The following is a 16,044-nucleotide window of genomic DNA, read 5'->3' as shown; positions in this document are numbered from 1 at the left end:
CAATTGGAATCTTGACCTTCAGTACTAACTTGGTACTTCTCGATGACCTGCTGGGAATTCTTCTTCACGGTCTTGTATGTTGAATCTTGAGTCTTGGGTTGAGTTGTCCTCCGGCAAGCCCTTGTCGTCTAAAGGGCTGCAACTGCCTATGCACAAGTCTGGGGTACTAAGGGACCCCTAATTTAGTACACCGACAGGAGATGTCGGCGGTGTGGCACCAATTGAACTCTCCGGGAGGTGATCTTTGTCGCACATGTCAGTGTTGTGTGCAGCGACAAGCTAACTGGAGGTTCATTGCCTCTACGACTTGCTCACTTGCCTCCAATTGGAGTTTGAGCATAGTCGTGCTCAGCTGTTGGCACGCCATCCTCGGCTCTCTACTCCGGAGGCCCATGCTGAGGTGCACTATGAGGAGTTGCGTCTACGCATCACGGCCTTGTTGTCGTCCTCTTCAGCAGTTCGGGCTGCCCGCACTTCACCACCACTACAAGGTGTGCCTTCTCCTACACCGGTGGTAGTAGCCTCCACTAGAGCTTTCTGCACCTACTTCTCGAAATAGGCTTTCACCCCGCTTTATAAATAAAGCAATGATCCGTACAACCAACATCCAAATCCGCGACAGAACAACGGCTGGGGCAACAACACAATCATGCCCAAAAACATAAGAGAAATAAAAAAAGCCACCTAGTGGCCGCCGACAAGCGGCCCTACGATGACGATAATCGGCGTGCTGTAGCCAGGAGCGCATCCAACATGAGGCCAAGACGATCGCGGTCGCGCTGCCTAGAAAGCGTTGCCTAGAAAGCGGGTGCCAGTGCTGTAGAAAAGCAAGGAGTTTGAAGGAGTCAGACGGTCGAGTCGGAAACACCCGCTCAATCACCATTTTATCACGCGTTGTCCAAAGAGTCCACGACATGGCCGCAAAATAAGCCAAAATAAGCGGCGATGCCGCCCAGGTTGGGTAGCCCTTGTTTGGAGGAACTCCGTGAGGTCCAGGGCCACCCAGTCGGGCCCTAGTGCCTCACAGATGAACGTCCACAAGACTCGAGCCGTGGTACATGAGAATAGGATGTGAGTCCCATTCTTAGGCATCGTGCATAAGGTGCACAAGCCATCACCCGGGTCTTGCTGCTTAAGCACCTCGGTCCCCGAAGGGAGACGATCTCTAAGGAGTTGCCAAACAAAGATCTTGATCTTCAAGGGCAAAGGGGCCTTCCACAAGGGAGAAAGCCAAGGAATGGTAGGGGACCGACATAATGCCTGGTATGCGCAGTTGACGGAGAACTCTCCCACGGTGAGAGCCACCAGGACACGGTGTCCGGATAATCCGACAATACCGGCGGTAGGGCTGCCCGCAACCTAGACCACTCGATATTCTCCGCCTGCCCAAACAACCGGCGAAACCGTATATCCCAGTGCCCAGAGCGTGCAGCCGCGGAGATGAGGAGTAACGCCTCCGCGCAGATAGAAAACAGGACAGGGAATCCTACCCTGAGGGGCTTGATACCCATTCATGGGTCCAGCCAAAATTGGGTCCCATCCCCATTACCTATAGAGAAGGAGATTCCTAGACGAATGCCCTCCTTGATCCTTTGGATGGATCGCCAAAACTGGGATCCTCCTGAGCGGGAACATGCCAACAGGGGTTCACCCCTTAGGTATTTTGCTTGGATGATCTGGAACCAAAGCCCCCATCGCCTTGCATGATCCACCATACCCATCGTAACATGAGCGCAACGTTCATGCGACGGGAGGCCATAATACCTAGGCCTCCCCGGTCCTTGGGCATGCAAGTGTCCGCCCACTTGACCATGTGATACTTCTGGTGGCCATTGGCTGCCTGCCAGAAGAACTAGCGAGCTCCTTATCGAACGAGCAGTGTACGCCCTTCGGTAAGATATACATCCCCATCATATACATGGGGAGGCTCGCAAGGTTAGAGCTAATAAGGACAGATTTACTCCCCTTAGAGATAAACCGTCCGCGCCACGGCTCAGCCCGTCACGCCACACGCCCTACCATCGGGTCAAATGCACTCATCAAAATCTTCGTATCAGCTATTGGCATCCCCAAGTATGTGATGGGGAACGTGGCCAGTCTACAGTTTAGGTTATTCGCAATGCGTTGTTGCTCTTCGCGGAGAATCCTAGGACTACGATTCCACTCTTATCAAAATTGATCTTCAATCCCGACATAGCCTCGAAATAAAGGAGGAGGAACTTGAGATTCACGATGTCAAGGTCCGTCCCTTCCACCATGATCATGGTGTCATCCGCATATTGGAGGTGGGTGACCCCTCCCCACGGGATCAGGTGGCCAACTACCCCCAACAGGTGGCCAGACACCCTAGCTTTATCTAGGTTGCCAGCAAAGCATCAACGACGAGGTTGAAGAGGAGGGGGGAGATCAGGTCCCTTTGCTTCACTCCTGCAGAGGACGTAAAGAATGGTCCCACATCGCCATTAATATTAATCGCCGTCCTTACGGACCGAAAGAACTGCATGATCCATGAACACCATCTGTCATCAAAGCCCCTTCGCTGAAGCGCCAACCGCAAGAATGACCAATCTAGGTGGTCGTATGCCTTCTGGAAGTCCAACTTGAGGAAGATGCCCTTATGGCCACGCGTCTTTACCTCATGGACAATCTCGTGAAGGGCTAGGATCCCATCAGGCCCCGAAGCCGACCCCGCCTTCATAGAGGCGATAGCCCTACCCACCTCTTTCGGCGAGAATGGGAGAGTCATTTCCGCATTCTCAAGGTCAGAGACTCTGTCCTTGGCTGGCCAGAAGTCCTCCGCCAAGGACACCCCGCCATGGGGTTCCGCCGTAAAGAGCTCCTTGAAGGAGTAAATGTGGGACCTAATCTCTTCCAGGTGTTCCAGGAGGGTGTCCCCCTCCCAGAGGCACGTGATAGAGCATTTCCGACGGCGCCCATTAGCAATCGCCTGAAAGTATGCGGTATTGGCATCCCCTTCGAGGGGCCACTTCTGGCCCCCGCGGCATTGCCAGAATAGTTCTTCGCCCTTGAATATCTCCATCAACGAGGATTCAAGGGCGTACTGTTGGAGCCAATCGTCGGCCGACAGACCGGCCGCATCGGCCTCCTCATCGAGGGCCTTAATCTGGTTCAACAGGGCCCCTTTACGGGCCCGGAGGTCCGCGCCAAGGTTAGCTCCCCACCCCCGCATGAATTGGCGGGCGACCTTAGTGCAGTGGTGCCATATGTCCGTGTCGCAAAAATACCATGGTGGGGAGGCTGCGGCTTCGACCCAACGATCTCGCACCATCTCGAAGAACCTCGGCTGCAACAACCAGGGTGGTTCGAAGTGGAAGCGTCTCGCTGGCGGTGGTGACCCTTCCCCTGAGGAGAACAACAGGAGCCTCCTGAACCCCTTCGCTGCACCTACTTCAAGCAGGATGGGCACATTATCATGAGAGTGCATCAAGAGGAAGAGACCCATGGTAGCCATTCTCATAAGGACTCAGGAGGCTCCTTTAATTCTCGTGAGGGCTCCATTGAGAAGGTTCACCAGGAGATGTTCACCTTGCTGCTTCTGCCCCATCCTTAGGTTCTGCTGGTTAAACGTCTGGTCCACCACCACACTCTTCGTCATGTACATCGTTACCCTGGATTCTTGATTCTGGGCCTCCTTTCACATGACACCACACATACATCACCTTCGTGCTGTCAACTCATGTTACTAAACTAACTATGCAACTTCTGTTTGCTAACTCATTGATTTGGATTGTCGTGTTATTCTGGATTCCAACCCGGTTGGGATTGGTCCCCGGCGCCATGACTCTCAGCGCCTTTGGGAGCTCAACTGGTTGTGCCTTCCTTCCCGTGGGTCCTCTAGCCAGTCAGACATCACCACCCCTTTTGCTTCAACTGCCACCTCCACCACCTCCTTCGCTCAGTGACATAATCGACTGGGTCACATATGTGGCTTTTGCTTGTCTTCTTTGGTTAGGAGTGGTGTTCTAGGGTCTATCTCCGGTGATAGTTTACTAAGTTGTAGAGCTGTAAGCTTGGCAAGCACATACAACTTCCCTATCGCTCTAGTAATTCTGTTTCTCAATGACCTTTTGGACTTCTTCACTCTGATATATGGGGTCCTACCCTCTTCGTATCAAAAGGAGGTCACAAATAATATATAATTTTCATTGATGATTTTTCTCACCACACTTGGATCTACTTTATGTCATCTCATAGTTAAGTGCTTCAAATTTACAAGTCTTTCGCTACCATGGTTCACACTTAGTATGATTCCTCTGTTTGAGTTTTTCGTGCTGATTCAGCTGGTGAGTACCTATCTTGTGTGCTTCGTGGTTTTCCTTCTAAACATGGCACCTTTCCTCAGTATTCCTGTCCTGGCGCCCATGCTCAAAATGGGTGTCTGCACGCAAACATCGCCTACGAAGCTCATCTTGTTGCGCGTGGCTTCTAGCAGGAGTATGGTCATGAATATGATGAGACTTTTGCTCATGTTGCTCATATGACCACTATTCACACTCTTTTGGCTGTTGCTGTTGTTCCGCAGTGGTCCATCTCTCAATTAGATGTCAAGATGCCTTCCTGAATGGTGAACTGTGGGAAGTGGCCTATATGCAACCACCTCCTAGATGTACCGTCTCTGATGGCACTGTTTGTCACTTCTGCCCCTCACTTTATGGGCTGAAACAAGATCCTCGTGCCTGGTTTGAGCATTTCTCCGCCGCCATCACAGATTTCTCTTCTAGTACTCATGATCCTACTCTGTTTATTCACACTCATGGTCGCACCCTTTTGCTCCTTTATGTTAATGACATGGTTATCACAGGGGATGACCACCAATTCATTGATTTTGTCAAGAAACGTCTTCATGAGCAATTCTTGATGAGCAATTTGGGTTCTCTTTGCTACTTTCTTGGACTTAAGATCATTTCTTCCCTTGAGGGCACTTATCTCTCTCAAGAGAAGTACATCCAAGGTGTTCTCACTCGTGCTTGCCTCACTGATCAGCGCACGGTTGACACTCCTATCGATTTTGTTCTTCATCTTTGTCCTGGTGAGGGTGAACCACTTGCGGATCCCACTTGCTACTATCATCTTGTTGGGAGCCTTGTCTATCTAGGCATCACTCGTTTTGACATTTCTTATGTTGTGCAGATTCTGAGTCAGTCTGTCTCTGCTCCCACTCAACCTCACTAGTCATGTTCTCCGTGTTCTTCGTTATCTTTGTGGGACTGTGACCCGTCACCTATTCTTCTCTAGCTCTAGCTCTCCAGCTTCAGGCCTACTGTGATGTGATTTGGGCAAGCGATCACACTGATCGCCGCACTCTTTCCACCTATTATGTTTTATTGGCTCCTCTCTAATTGCCTGGAAGACCAAGAAGTAGACTGTTGTATCTCGCTCCACTGCTGAGGCTGAGCTGCGCACTATAGCCTCCGTGATTGCAAAGATTACTTGGACGGTGGCTTTTTCAGGATTTTTGTGTTCCCACTGCTGCACTGACCCCTTTGCTCTCCGACAGCACGTGGCACTCAACATTGCCCATGATCCTGTGAAGCATGAGCTTACCAAGAACATCGGTATGTGCCCTCGCAGCCTCAACTTGCTTATTCTCTGACCCCTACATGCGTTCTCAGGTGCAAGAGAGGACTGTGGCCCTTCAGTATGTGCCCTTGGAGCTTCAGCTTGCTTATTTTCTGACGAAAGCTTAGACACGGCCACAACACGGCCACAACACAGCCTTCTCCTGTCCAAACTCAGTCCAAGATCCCCCATGAGTTTGAAGGGGGGTGGGGGGGGGGGGGGGGGGGGGGGTTAGAACATGGTTGAGCTGTGTGTGTAGTTACCACATTGTGTAGGGTCTTCTTTGCTTATTTCCCATGTATATGTAATTGCTGTTGGCTCGTTCAATACAACTGGGTTCATTTCGTAACAATTACATCTCACAAGATAACGTTCGGTCATGTATCACATCCATTAATAATTAATTACTGCTTCATGCAGATTGCAGGAAAACTCAATGTCATAATAAGGGAGCAATGTCTTAGAGATGTTGGACAACTAGAGCAAGATCTTGTATTTGGTGATGCTGGGACAAAAGAATTAATCAATTTTTTCCGGACACAATTGGTATTTTTTTTTAATTTTAACTACATAGAATGACACATTGGATTTCTTTGGACATTATATTTGGATATTTACTGACTCTGTAGGGTGTAAGTCGTGAAAATAAGTTGCGTCTGCTCATGATTTACGCAGCAATCAATCCAGAGAAGTTTGAAAGCGATAAGGGTACAAAAATGATGCAGGTAATCTTTCCTTTTGTATTTATTTGTCAACTTCAAGATATCTTGTGCTTAATTTGTGTAAGTTCTCGATTAAATTCTTTGTTATATTTTCGGCTGCTGCCATATTTGTTTTGGTTCCGATGTAAATGTTATTTTGCCTGTACATATATGCAACACAGTTTAACATCTTGAAACATTATTTCAAGACATGCTTTGTAGTGATAGCTGCAACTTGCAAGGCCTTAGTGTCATCGTGGGTGTTCTTGATTTGTCTTTTCCGTGAAGGATATAGCCCACTTTGTTTTATGCACTAGACACGTAGTGTTAAACGATATATGGGTTAGTGTGTTGAACATATCGAAGCATTAATGTTTCACCAAGGGAACGACCATGCATTTGTTTAAGTTGTATATAACTGTGTGTATCCTTGTAGAAATACAGGTTACATATTTCCTCGCATGGTATTAGAGCCAAGTTTATTTTTTTTTCTCGCGATGCTGCAACTATTCTCCGTCCCAATTGATATATTTTTGGTCTCGGTCCCTTCCAATCTTCATTGTCTTGATTGCCTTCCGTACACTATTGGTGCAATGCTTTGTATCCTTTTGCGGCCACCATCACCGGTCTTTCCGTCCTCGTGAACTCATCTACCAACTCTTTTCAGTAGTGACATCATCATCTTCACCATTTGTCGGTGTAAATCCGATGTAAAATTCGGCAGATCCCTCGATGGGGTACCGCAACTAGTGCGATGACCCAGAGAGAAATAATCATGGGGTGGCATGCATAGAGGATCAGATTGGGTGTACACGAGATGAATGATTTACCAAGTTCAAGTTTAGGCCCGTGAGGTGAGGTAATACCCTACTCTTGCATGTCTAGAGAGAGAGAGAGGGGAGGGAGGGAGGGAGGGAGAGGGAGAGCTTATATAGGTGGACGAGGGGTAGGGTTAAGAGTCCAAGTCGGTTTACAAGGGTTGCAGCACAAGTAAAGTACATGTCTTGCTTTATAAGTTGATGATGCTCCCTATGGGCTATGGGGCCAACTCCCGACCTCTTGGTTTGACTTCATGCGGCTCACGGTACCCCTGGTAAGGGACACCATCAGTGGCCCTTGATCCTTCGGCCTGCTCACGAAGTCTGATGGAGGGTCTTCATTAACTTCTGAGAGATAGAGCAAACCACACGCCGAGTCGACTGCAGGGCGGGAAACAATGTGATATGCCGGGTTTGGATGCCTAAAGGGGAAGGCGGAGCAGGCTACGCGAGGCGCGTGCGGCATCCGACCTCCTGGTCTTGGATTGTTGCTGAAGATGACCAGCTTCCAAAGAGCTAGCTTCGGTGACGCCTGCAAAGCTTCATGATTTCTTCGTCTTCTGTAGAGACTAGGGGCACGATTAGTGCACCCGGTGGGTGTGTAGCCTTCGAGGGACTAGGAGAGTTGGAGGGTCTTGTGATGGCAGTGGTTAAAGAAGAATACCATAACCGACATCACTGACGTCGAGGCCATCACAACTTTCAAGAACGGCTAGAATGAAGAGTGGCTCACCCTCGAGATGGGCCGGACTCCCATGACCGAGAGTCCCCAGCGAGTTCGCTTCCGGCGACGAGGCTTGGCAAGCCAAGCAGACAACACGGAAGTCCTCAAACTCTCGGGGCGACCCCGGCATGCACGGAGTGAAAGATGGGTGGAGCCGACCTTGCCACAACAACAACCGAAATTGCAAGCGCAAGGAGCCCAAGCTCGAATACCACGTGAACACTGAGTTCGGGGCCCAACGCAACAGCGGCAGCAAGGGCGCGAAGAAGCGCCAATGGCAGCAAAAGGAAAAGGGCAGAGGCCCGACCTACGACAAAATTATGAACATGCCCTGCCACTACCACTCCTTGAAGGATGGCCCGACGACCACGCACACCAATAGGCAGAAAGCAGGCCAATGGATAGCCAACGGTGGAGAGGACGACAACCACGACGAAAGGCCGAATCTGCTCAACGACGGCAGACACGGGGGCGACGCAGGTGGCGCCGCCCTAGCAGCCCAGAGCAACACCCTTGCCGGCCGACATACATATCAGATGATCTTCTCTAGCGCATAGTCAAAGAGGACCCAGAAGGTGTCAACCCGGGAAGTTTACGCAGAGATGCACACGATAACACAGTTCCCGGGCTGGTTCGAGTCGCAGATCTCTTTTGATCAGTCCGACCATTCGGAACATATTCCTCACCCTGGGAAGGCCGCCCTGGTGCTCGACCCCATAATTGAGGGTTGCTACCTCAACATGGTTCTGATGGACGACGACAACAGTATCGACCTGCCATACTTGGACACGATGAAGAAGATGGCAATCCCGCCCTCCCGCCTCTAGCTAATCAAAACCAGGTTGCACGGGCATCATTCGCGGCAAGGAGGCCAGCGGGCTTGGCCAGATCACCCTTGATGTGGTCTTTGGCACGCTGCAGAACTACCGCCTCGAGACACTGTTGTTCGACGTGTCCCCTTTAGGAGCGGTTACCACGCCCTCCGAGGCCGGTTGGCTTTTGCCAATTCATGGCAATGCCGAATTACGTTTATCTCAAGCTAAACATGTCGTGGCCTAACAGAGTTATCACGGTGTCGGGTGACCATTCAGATCCATCTAGTGACACGTCGAAGGCGGCGCAGATCGGGGCCAACATGGACCCCAAATAGGAAAGTGCACTCTGCGAGTTCCTCCGTGAGAACTGGGACATTTTCGTGTGGCAGCCTTCTAATACGCGCGGTTAACATCAAGGACGGGACCCGGCGAGATCCGGTGACAGCGGGAAGCCGGGGTCGGCAGTAGCCGAAACAGCAGCGGTGGGGAAGAGGCAGGATGGGAGGTGTGGGAGAGCAGTGATGACAGGAGGTCAGCATAGCTGGCAAGGAGAAAGATGGTGGCGCAAGATTAGATTGGGAAGGCGAGTTGCGACGCCCAAAAAATCCCTAAACCTGGGCACATGATACCATGTTATGGATGCAACCTATCTCTATTGCATAGCCCATGGGGCGTATATATATTACATCAGACTTGAGGTACAAGGAAATGAAACATAGTCTAATAGGACTCCTAGACCAATACTAACACACCTTAACATCTTTATCCTTGGCTTCCCGAGTTCATTTCAGTCTTGCAATAAATCTAACCTACTAGAATTAAGATACTGAGCTCATGCCTTAACTTGCGAAACTTAGCTTCATCTAGTCGCTTGGTAAAGATATAGCTAATTGTTGATCCGTTCCAACATGAGATAAGACTATATCACCTTGATAACATGATCCCTAAGAGGAAGATGGTTGATGTCCTATTACGGTGGTTACTTGATTTGCCACAGGGCTTTCTGCATATTTCCCAGACCTGTATGTTTATATATATTGACCATTGGCCTCATGGAAATACAAGTTGCATATTTCCTCACAGCATAGATAGTTGAACATTCTTCGTTTTTGTAATGAGATGAAGACTTTGGAGAAATAGGCACAGCCACCTGGTAGATTTGACGTCCGACGGCAGGTAAATAGTGAGATGGTGTGGCAGTCTCTCGAGGCCTCCTTAGTAGGCACTTCATACGAGTTAACGATAACTTGTCATGCACTTGCTGTAACAGGTAGCACTTACATTTTGTAGCAATGCATATTTTCGGGAAAACGCAAAGGACTTGCATTTCATTGCATTGGAAAGATAGAAGGTTATTTACAATCCTCCTGAGAGGCGAAGTTCATGCCGGATCAGTAAAAAACTAGTGTACATCCCAGGTGGTGGGTAAGATGACCCGCAAGCCACGAGCACCAGCTCGTGCCCATTGCTCGGCTTCGTCCTTGATCCTAGAGACCAGGACTGGGACAAGAGGTTGGGCGCTGTCGAATATGCATTCGTTGCGCCGCTTCCAAATCATCCACGGCGTCAGGAGGGCAATGGAGGCGAGACCCTTGCGCATCGGTGTAGGCGTGTTTTGCTTGGCATGGAGCCACCAGTCCATGAGAGTATCCTCCTGGTTTGGCCCTGCGATTGTCATCCTTAGCCAAGCTAGGATCTCATGCCAGGTTTGCTTGGCGAAAGCGCACTCCAGGAGCAGGTGTCGCATCGTCTCTGGCGCCTGGTCGCATAGCGGGCACCGGGGCTGCTGCTGGAGGCCACGACGAGCAACGCGGTTAGCAGTCCAGCACCTATCAAGGTTGGCTAGCCAGTGGAAAAATTTGACACGTGGCGGCACCCAGCTTTTCCAGATGAGCTTCCAGGAGAAACAAGTTGTGGATCCTTGGAAAGTGGCAAGGTAGCAGGAGCGTGCTGTATAGGTGCCAGAGGTAGTCCACTTCCAGACAAGCTGGTCGGGGGCATCCGAGAGTAAGAAGTGCTCGATTGCCTGCCAGACTTGCACATATTGGCCAATCTCGTTGATCCCTACAGTCCCATGTATGTCGCTCGCCCAGCTGTTGCCCTGTATACCTTGAGCGACGGTTCGAGTCTTGCGGCGGAGCTTGGGGATGCAGTTGTACAGGGCTGGGGCTATTTGACTGATGGACTGTCCATTTATCCAGCGGTCCTCCCAGAAAAGTGCAGTCTGGCCATCTCCAATGGTCATAGTGGTGGAGGCAAAGAAGAGTGCCCTCTCCTCGGCAGAGAACTGCAGGTCCAGGCCATGCCATGGGCTCTCATGATCAGTGCGAGAGTACCAAAGCCATCGTAGTCTCAGGGCGAGGCCAGCACGCTCGAGGTCCTGGACTCCGAGACCACCAAGCGAGATGGGCCGGCAGATGCGTCGCCAGTTGACATGACAGTGACCGCCGTTAGCCGTAGCACGGCCGGCCCATAGGAAGCCACGCTGGATCTTCTCAATTTGGCGCAGAGTCTTTTTTGGCGGTGCAAAGGCGAGGAGCTGGTGCACTGGAATGGCTCCCAGGACAGATTTCACTAGTGCGAGGCGCCCAGGTTTGGACATCAGACCAGCCTTCCAGGCAGGGAGCCGGCCAGCAATCCCATCAACTAGCGGCTGCAGCTGGGCAGCAGTAGGCCGTCGTATCGTGAGGGGGATCCCGAGATAGGTGATCGGTAGCTCAACAATGGGCAGCCGAGGTGTGCGAGCACGTCCGTTGCCTCATCCATGTCACAGTGCAGCAGCGAGGCAGAGCTCTTAGTGTAGTTCACACGTAGGCCAGAGGCGTGGCCGAAGAGCTCCAAGATCTCCCGCACAGCCACGATGTCGCTCGACGTACAGTGGCAGAAGAGCACCACGTCGCCCACATATAGGGATATTGCAATGCATATTACCACTGCCTCCCATAATACCACTAAATTGATAACACTTGAATATATGACACTAGCATGCACATACACATACAGTTTTCATACTGGAACGCATGACTATCCTGGTACCATGTATTTGTGGATTACGGATAAATACTAAGGAACTGTGAATGAGCATGTTCCAATGTTATTTTATTGCACATGATTGAAAAAGGTTTTGTTATCATTGTTGTATTCCTTGGGTGCCCCTTTAAATCTTACTGTCAAGCAAAACTATTTCAGAACCACATTGCTGGTAGCACCTATAAGTGACAATGAAGTGGTATCAAGTATCAACTTGCTGCATGAGAGGTCTATAACTTGCATTTATTCTTCTGTACAAGCCTGTAGTCCTCAAGTGATCCCATGCTGATTCTATCTGTGATCATTGGCACGAAACTTTAAGATATTATGTTTGTTGACAGTTGGCAGGATTATCTGCTGATGACATGATCGCTGTGAATAATATGCGCTGCTTATGCACTGACACAAAAAAGTCCTCAGGAGGAGGTTTTACACTGAAATTTGATGTTCAGAAGGTAAAAGTTACAGGTTCCAGCTTAGCTTGTATGTATACAAAATTTGAATGTCAGAGTTTGCTCATTTGTTCGTATTGAAAACAGAAAAAACATGCACATAGAAAAGAGCGAACAACGGAACAATCAGCATGGGCACTGTCCCGATTTTATCCGGTTCTGGAGGTATCTACTTGAAACTACATCTATGTATCTGCCCAACCATGTCAATTATGATTCTTTGCATGGTCTTTTATGTATTTTTCCCTTCATGTAGAAGTTCTTTTTTATGCACTTCCTTACCTCTAGTGCTGGTTTCATGTAGTGTGGGTATTACGCCGAAGCCTTGGACCCCTGCGGTGCGACTCCAGCCAGGGAGGGGTTGTTGCACAGCATAGGCAAGGGAAGAATTATCAGATGGGAGATAATTTGATTCTTTGTTGCTAGCCTGATCTGACTAGGAGGTGGGCACTATAAAGTGCATACAGAAGACTTGAGGCCTAAGGCTAGGATCCTAGCAAACGTGGAAAGGACTATACAAACTAGGAAACAATTTCTAGAGATAAGACCCTACCAAACTTCAAGATGCAGATTTGTTTCCTAATGTGAACTGCTACCGGTTGCACCAGCTAAGCCCACATGTGACAGCTGGTTTCACCCCAATCTGCTAAGCTATCTCTGACAACTGCAGCAACAGCAACAACAACTTTAGTCGCAAACAAGTTGGGGTAGACTAGAGCTGAAACTCATAAGATCTCGAAACTGACTCATGGTTCTGGCACGTGGATAACTAACTTCCATGCACCCCTGTCCATGGCTAGTTCTTTAGTGATATTCCAGACCTTCAGATCTTTCTTTATGGACTCCTCCCATGTCAAGTTTGGTCTACCTTGCCCTCTCTTGACATTATCAGCATGCATTAGCCATTAGCTATGCACTGGAGCTTCTGGAGGCCTGCGCTGAATATGGCCGAACCATCTCAGGCGATGTTGGACAAGTTTCTCTTCAATCGGTGCTACCCCAACTCTATCACATATATCATCATTTAGGACCCGATTCTTTCTTTTGTGGCCGCACATCCATCTCAACATGCGCATCTCCGCTACACCTAACCGGTGAATATGTCGCCTTTTCATCAGCCAACGCTCAGCCATACAATATTGCGGGTCAAATCGTCGTTCGGTAGAACCTACCTTTTAGATTTTGTGGCACTCTCTTGTCACGGAGAACGCCAGAAGCTTGACGCCACTTCATCCATCTGGTTTTGATACGATGGCTCACATCCTCATCGATATCACCATCCTTCTGCAACATTGACCTCAAATGTCGAAAGGTGTCCTGTTGAGGTATCACCTGCCCATCAAGGCTAACCTCCTCATGCTTAGTAGTACTGAAACCGCACCTCATGTACTCCGTTTTAGTTTTACCAAGTCTAAAACCTTTTGATTCCATGGTTTGTCTCCATAGCTCTTAACTTTCTATTAACCCCCACCCAACTATCATCGACTAGCACCACATCATCCGCAAAGAGCATACACCACGGGATATCTCCTTGTATATCCCTTGGGACCTCATCCCTCACCAAAGCAAAAGGTTAAGGGCTCAAAGCGGACCCTTGGTGCAGTCCTATTTTAATCGGGAAGTCATCAATGCCGCCATCATTTGTTCGAACACTTGTCACAACATTATCGTACATGTCCTTGATGAGGGTAATGTACTTTGTTGGGACTTTGTGTTTCTTCAAGGCCCACCACATGCCATTCCGCGATATTTTATAGTAGGGACTTTGTTGGGACTTTGTTTTGGCAGGCAGGTCAAGTGCCAGCATTGCGTGCACCGGCATTGCTGTCAAGGTGTTTTTTGCCAACACCAATCTGCCACTCCGGTGTAGTAGAGAGGCTCGCCAACTTGGTAACTTGTCGGTCACCCTATCCACCGAATGCTGCAGTTGAGCTGGGGACGGTTTGCGTAGCCCAAGCGGTAGGCCAAGGTATGTGCATGGGAATGGGAGGGTTTGGCATTTGAGCTCCTCCGGAACTATATCCACCTGCTTTGGACTGCATCTGATGAGATGTGCAGAGCACTTGGCCAGGTTTGTGCAAAAGCCGGATGCCTTCCCAAAGTCGTCTATCATTCTGACACAGGCTCTCAGCCCCTCTGTGTCTGGCGCCACAATGTCATGACGTCGTCCGCATATATGGACATACGGTGGTGAAGTCCCACGGTGGCTAGGGGAGGCAGAATACCCTGCTCAGCAGCAGGTGGTGAAGTCCCACAGTGGCTAGGGGAGGCAGAATACTGTAACGCCCTCGATGCGGCTATATCTCCCATGTGTCGAAGCATGACTTAGAGGCATAACCGCATTGAAAGCAATGTCGCAAGTGAGGTAATCTTCACACAACCCATGTAATACATAAGGGAAAAAGATACATAGTTGGCTTACAATCGCCACTTCACACAATTACATGAATAAAGCATTACATCATCCAAATACACACAAGGTCCGACTACGGAACCAAAATAAAAGAAGACTACCCCAAATGCTACATAGATCCCCGATCGACCCCAACTGGGCTCCACTACTGATCAACTAGAACGAAACAACATAAAAGACAAGATCTTCCTCGAGCTCCTCCTTGAGCTCGGTTGCGTCATCTGCACGGTATCCTCGGCACCTGCAAGCTGGTTTTGGAAGTATCTGTGAGTCACAGGGACTCAGCAATCTCACACCCTCGCGATCAAGACTATTTAAGCTTATAGGTAAGGTGAAAGGTATGAGGTGGAGCTGCAGCAAGCGACTAGCATATATGGTGGCTAGCATACGCAAATGAGAGCGAGAAGAGAAGGCAAAAGCACGGTCGAACAACTATGATCAAGAAGTGATCCTAGAACAACCTATGTCAAACATAACTCCAACACCGTGTTCACTTCCCGGACTCCGCCGAGAAGAGACCATCACGGTTACACACGCGGTTGATGCATTTTAAATTAAGGTCAACTTCAGGTTTTCTACAACCGGACATTAACAAATTCCCCATCTGCCCATAACCACGGGCACGGCTTTCGAAAGTTCAAATCCCTGCAGGGGTGTCCCAACTTAGCCCATCACAAGCTCTCATGGTCAACGAAGGATATTCCTTCTAGTGGGAAGACCCGATCAGGCTCGGAATCCCGGTTACAAGACATTTCGACAATGGTAAAACAAGACCAGCAAAGCCACCCAGATGTGCCGACAAATCCCGATAGGAGCTGCACATATCTCGTTCTCAGGGCACACCGGATGAGCAAGACGTCGGGTAAGCCAGCTCAGAGTTGCCCCTGGTAGCCTCGGACATCGCTCAGTTGGACCAACACTTAGAGAAGCACTGGCCCGGGGGGGTTAAAATAAGATGACCCTTGAGCCGGCCGACTCAAGGGAAAGAAAAAGGCTAGGTGGCAAATGGTAAAACCAATGTTGGGCCTTGCTGGAGGAGTTTTATTCAAGGCGAACTGTCAAGGGGTTCCCATTATAACCCAACCGCGTAAGGAACGCAAAATCCGGGAACATAACACCGATATGACGGAAACTAGGGCGGCAAGGGTGGAACAAAACACCAGGCATAAGGCCGAGCCTTCCACCGTTTACCAAGTATATAGATGCATTAATTAAATAAGAGGTATTGTGATATCCCAACAAGTAAACATGTTCCAACAAGGAATAACATCTCCATGTTTCAACAAGGATCAAACTTCAATCTTCACCTGCAACTAACAACGCTATAAGAGGGGCTAAGCAAAGCGGTAACATAGCCAAACAACGGTTTGCTAGGACAGGGTGGGTTAGCGGCTTGGTTCAATAATATGAGAGGCATGATAAGCAAGTGGTAGGTATCGCAGCATAGGCATAGCAAAAGAGCGAGCAACTAGCAAGCAAAGATAGAAGTGATTTCGAGGGTATGGTCATCT

The 16,044-nt window shown here is 49.4% G+C and overlaps 1 protein-coding gene across 6 annotated transcripts in view; it reads left to right on the top strand.

The window, feature by feature from the left end:
• LOC123127423 (probable protein transport Sec1a) overlaps window positions 1-16,044 on the top strand; it is a 77,373-nt gene that overhangs the window by 40,952 nt on the left and 20,377 nt on the right. For 5 of the 6 annotated variants that reach the window (XM_044547124.1, XM_044547121.1, XM_044547123.1 and 2 more), the window contains 4 exons: window positions 6,001-6,126; window positions 6,210-6,305; window positions 12,010-12,123; window positions 12,208-12,285. In XM_044547124.1, the coding sequence (XP_044403059.1) occupies window positions 6,001-6,126; window positions 6,210-6,305; window positions 12,010-12,123; window positions 12,208-12,285 (414 nt within the window). Of the gene's footprint in view, window positions 1-6,000; window positions 6,127-6,209; window positions 6,306-12,009; window positions 12,124-12,207; window positions 12,286-12,424; window positions 14,531-16,044 lie in introns of those variants that run through there. The other variant, XM_044547125.1, reaches the window with a different exon arrangement.

The sequence above is a fragment of the Triticum aestivum genome, chromosome 6A, assembly GCF_018294505.1.
Source record: "Triticum aestivum cultivar Chinese Spring chromosome 6A, IWGSC CS RefSeq v2.1, whole genome shotgun sequence".
Classification (NCBI taxonomy): domain Eukaryota; kingdom Viridiplantae; phylum Streptophyta; class Magnoliopsida; order Poales; family Poaceae; genus Triticum; species Triticum aestivum.
This window is presented reverse-complemented; position numbering and strand designations above follow the sequence as displayed.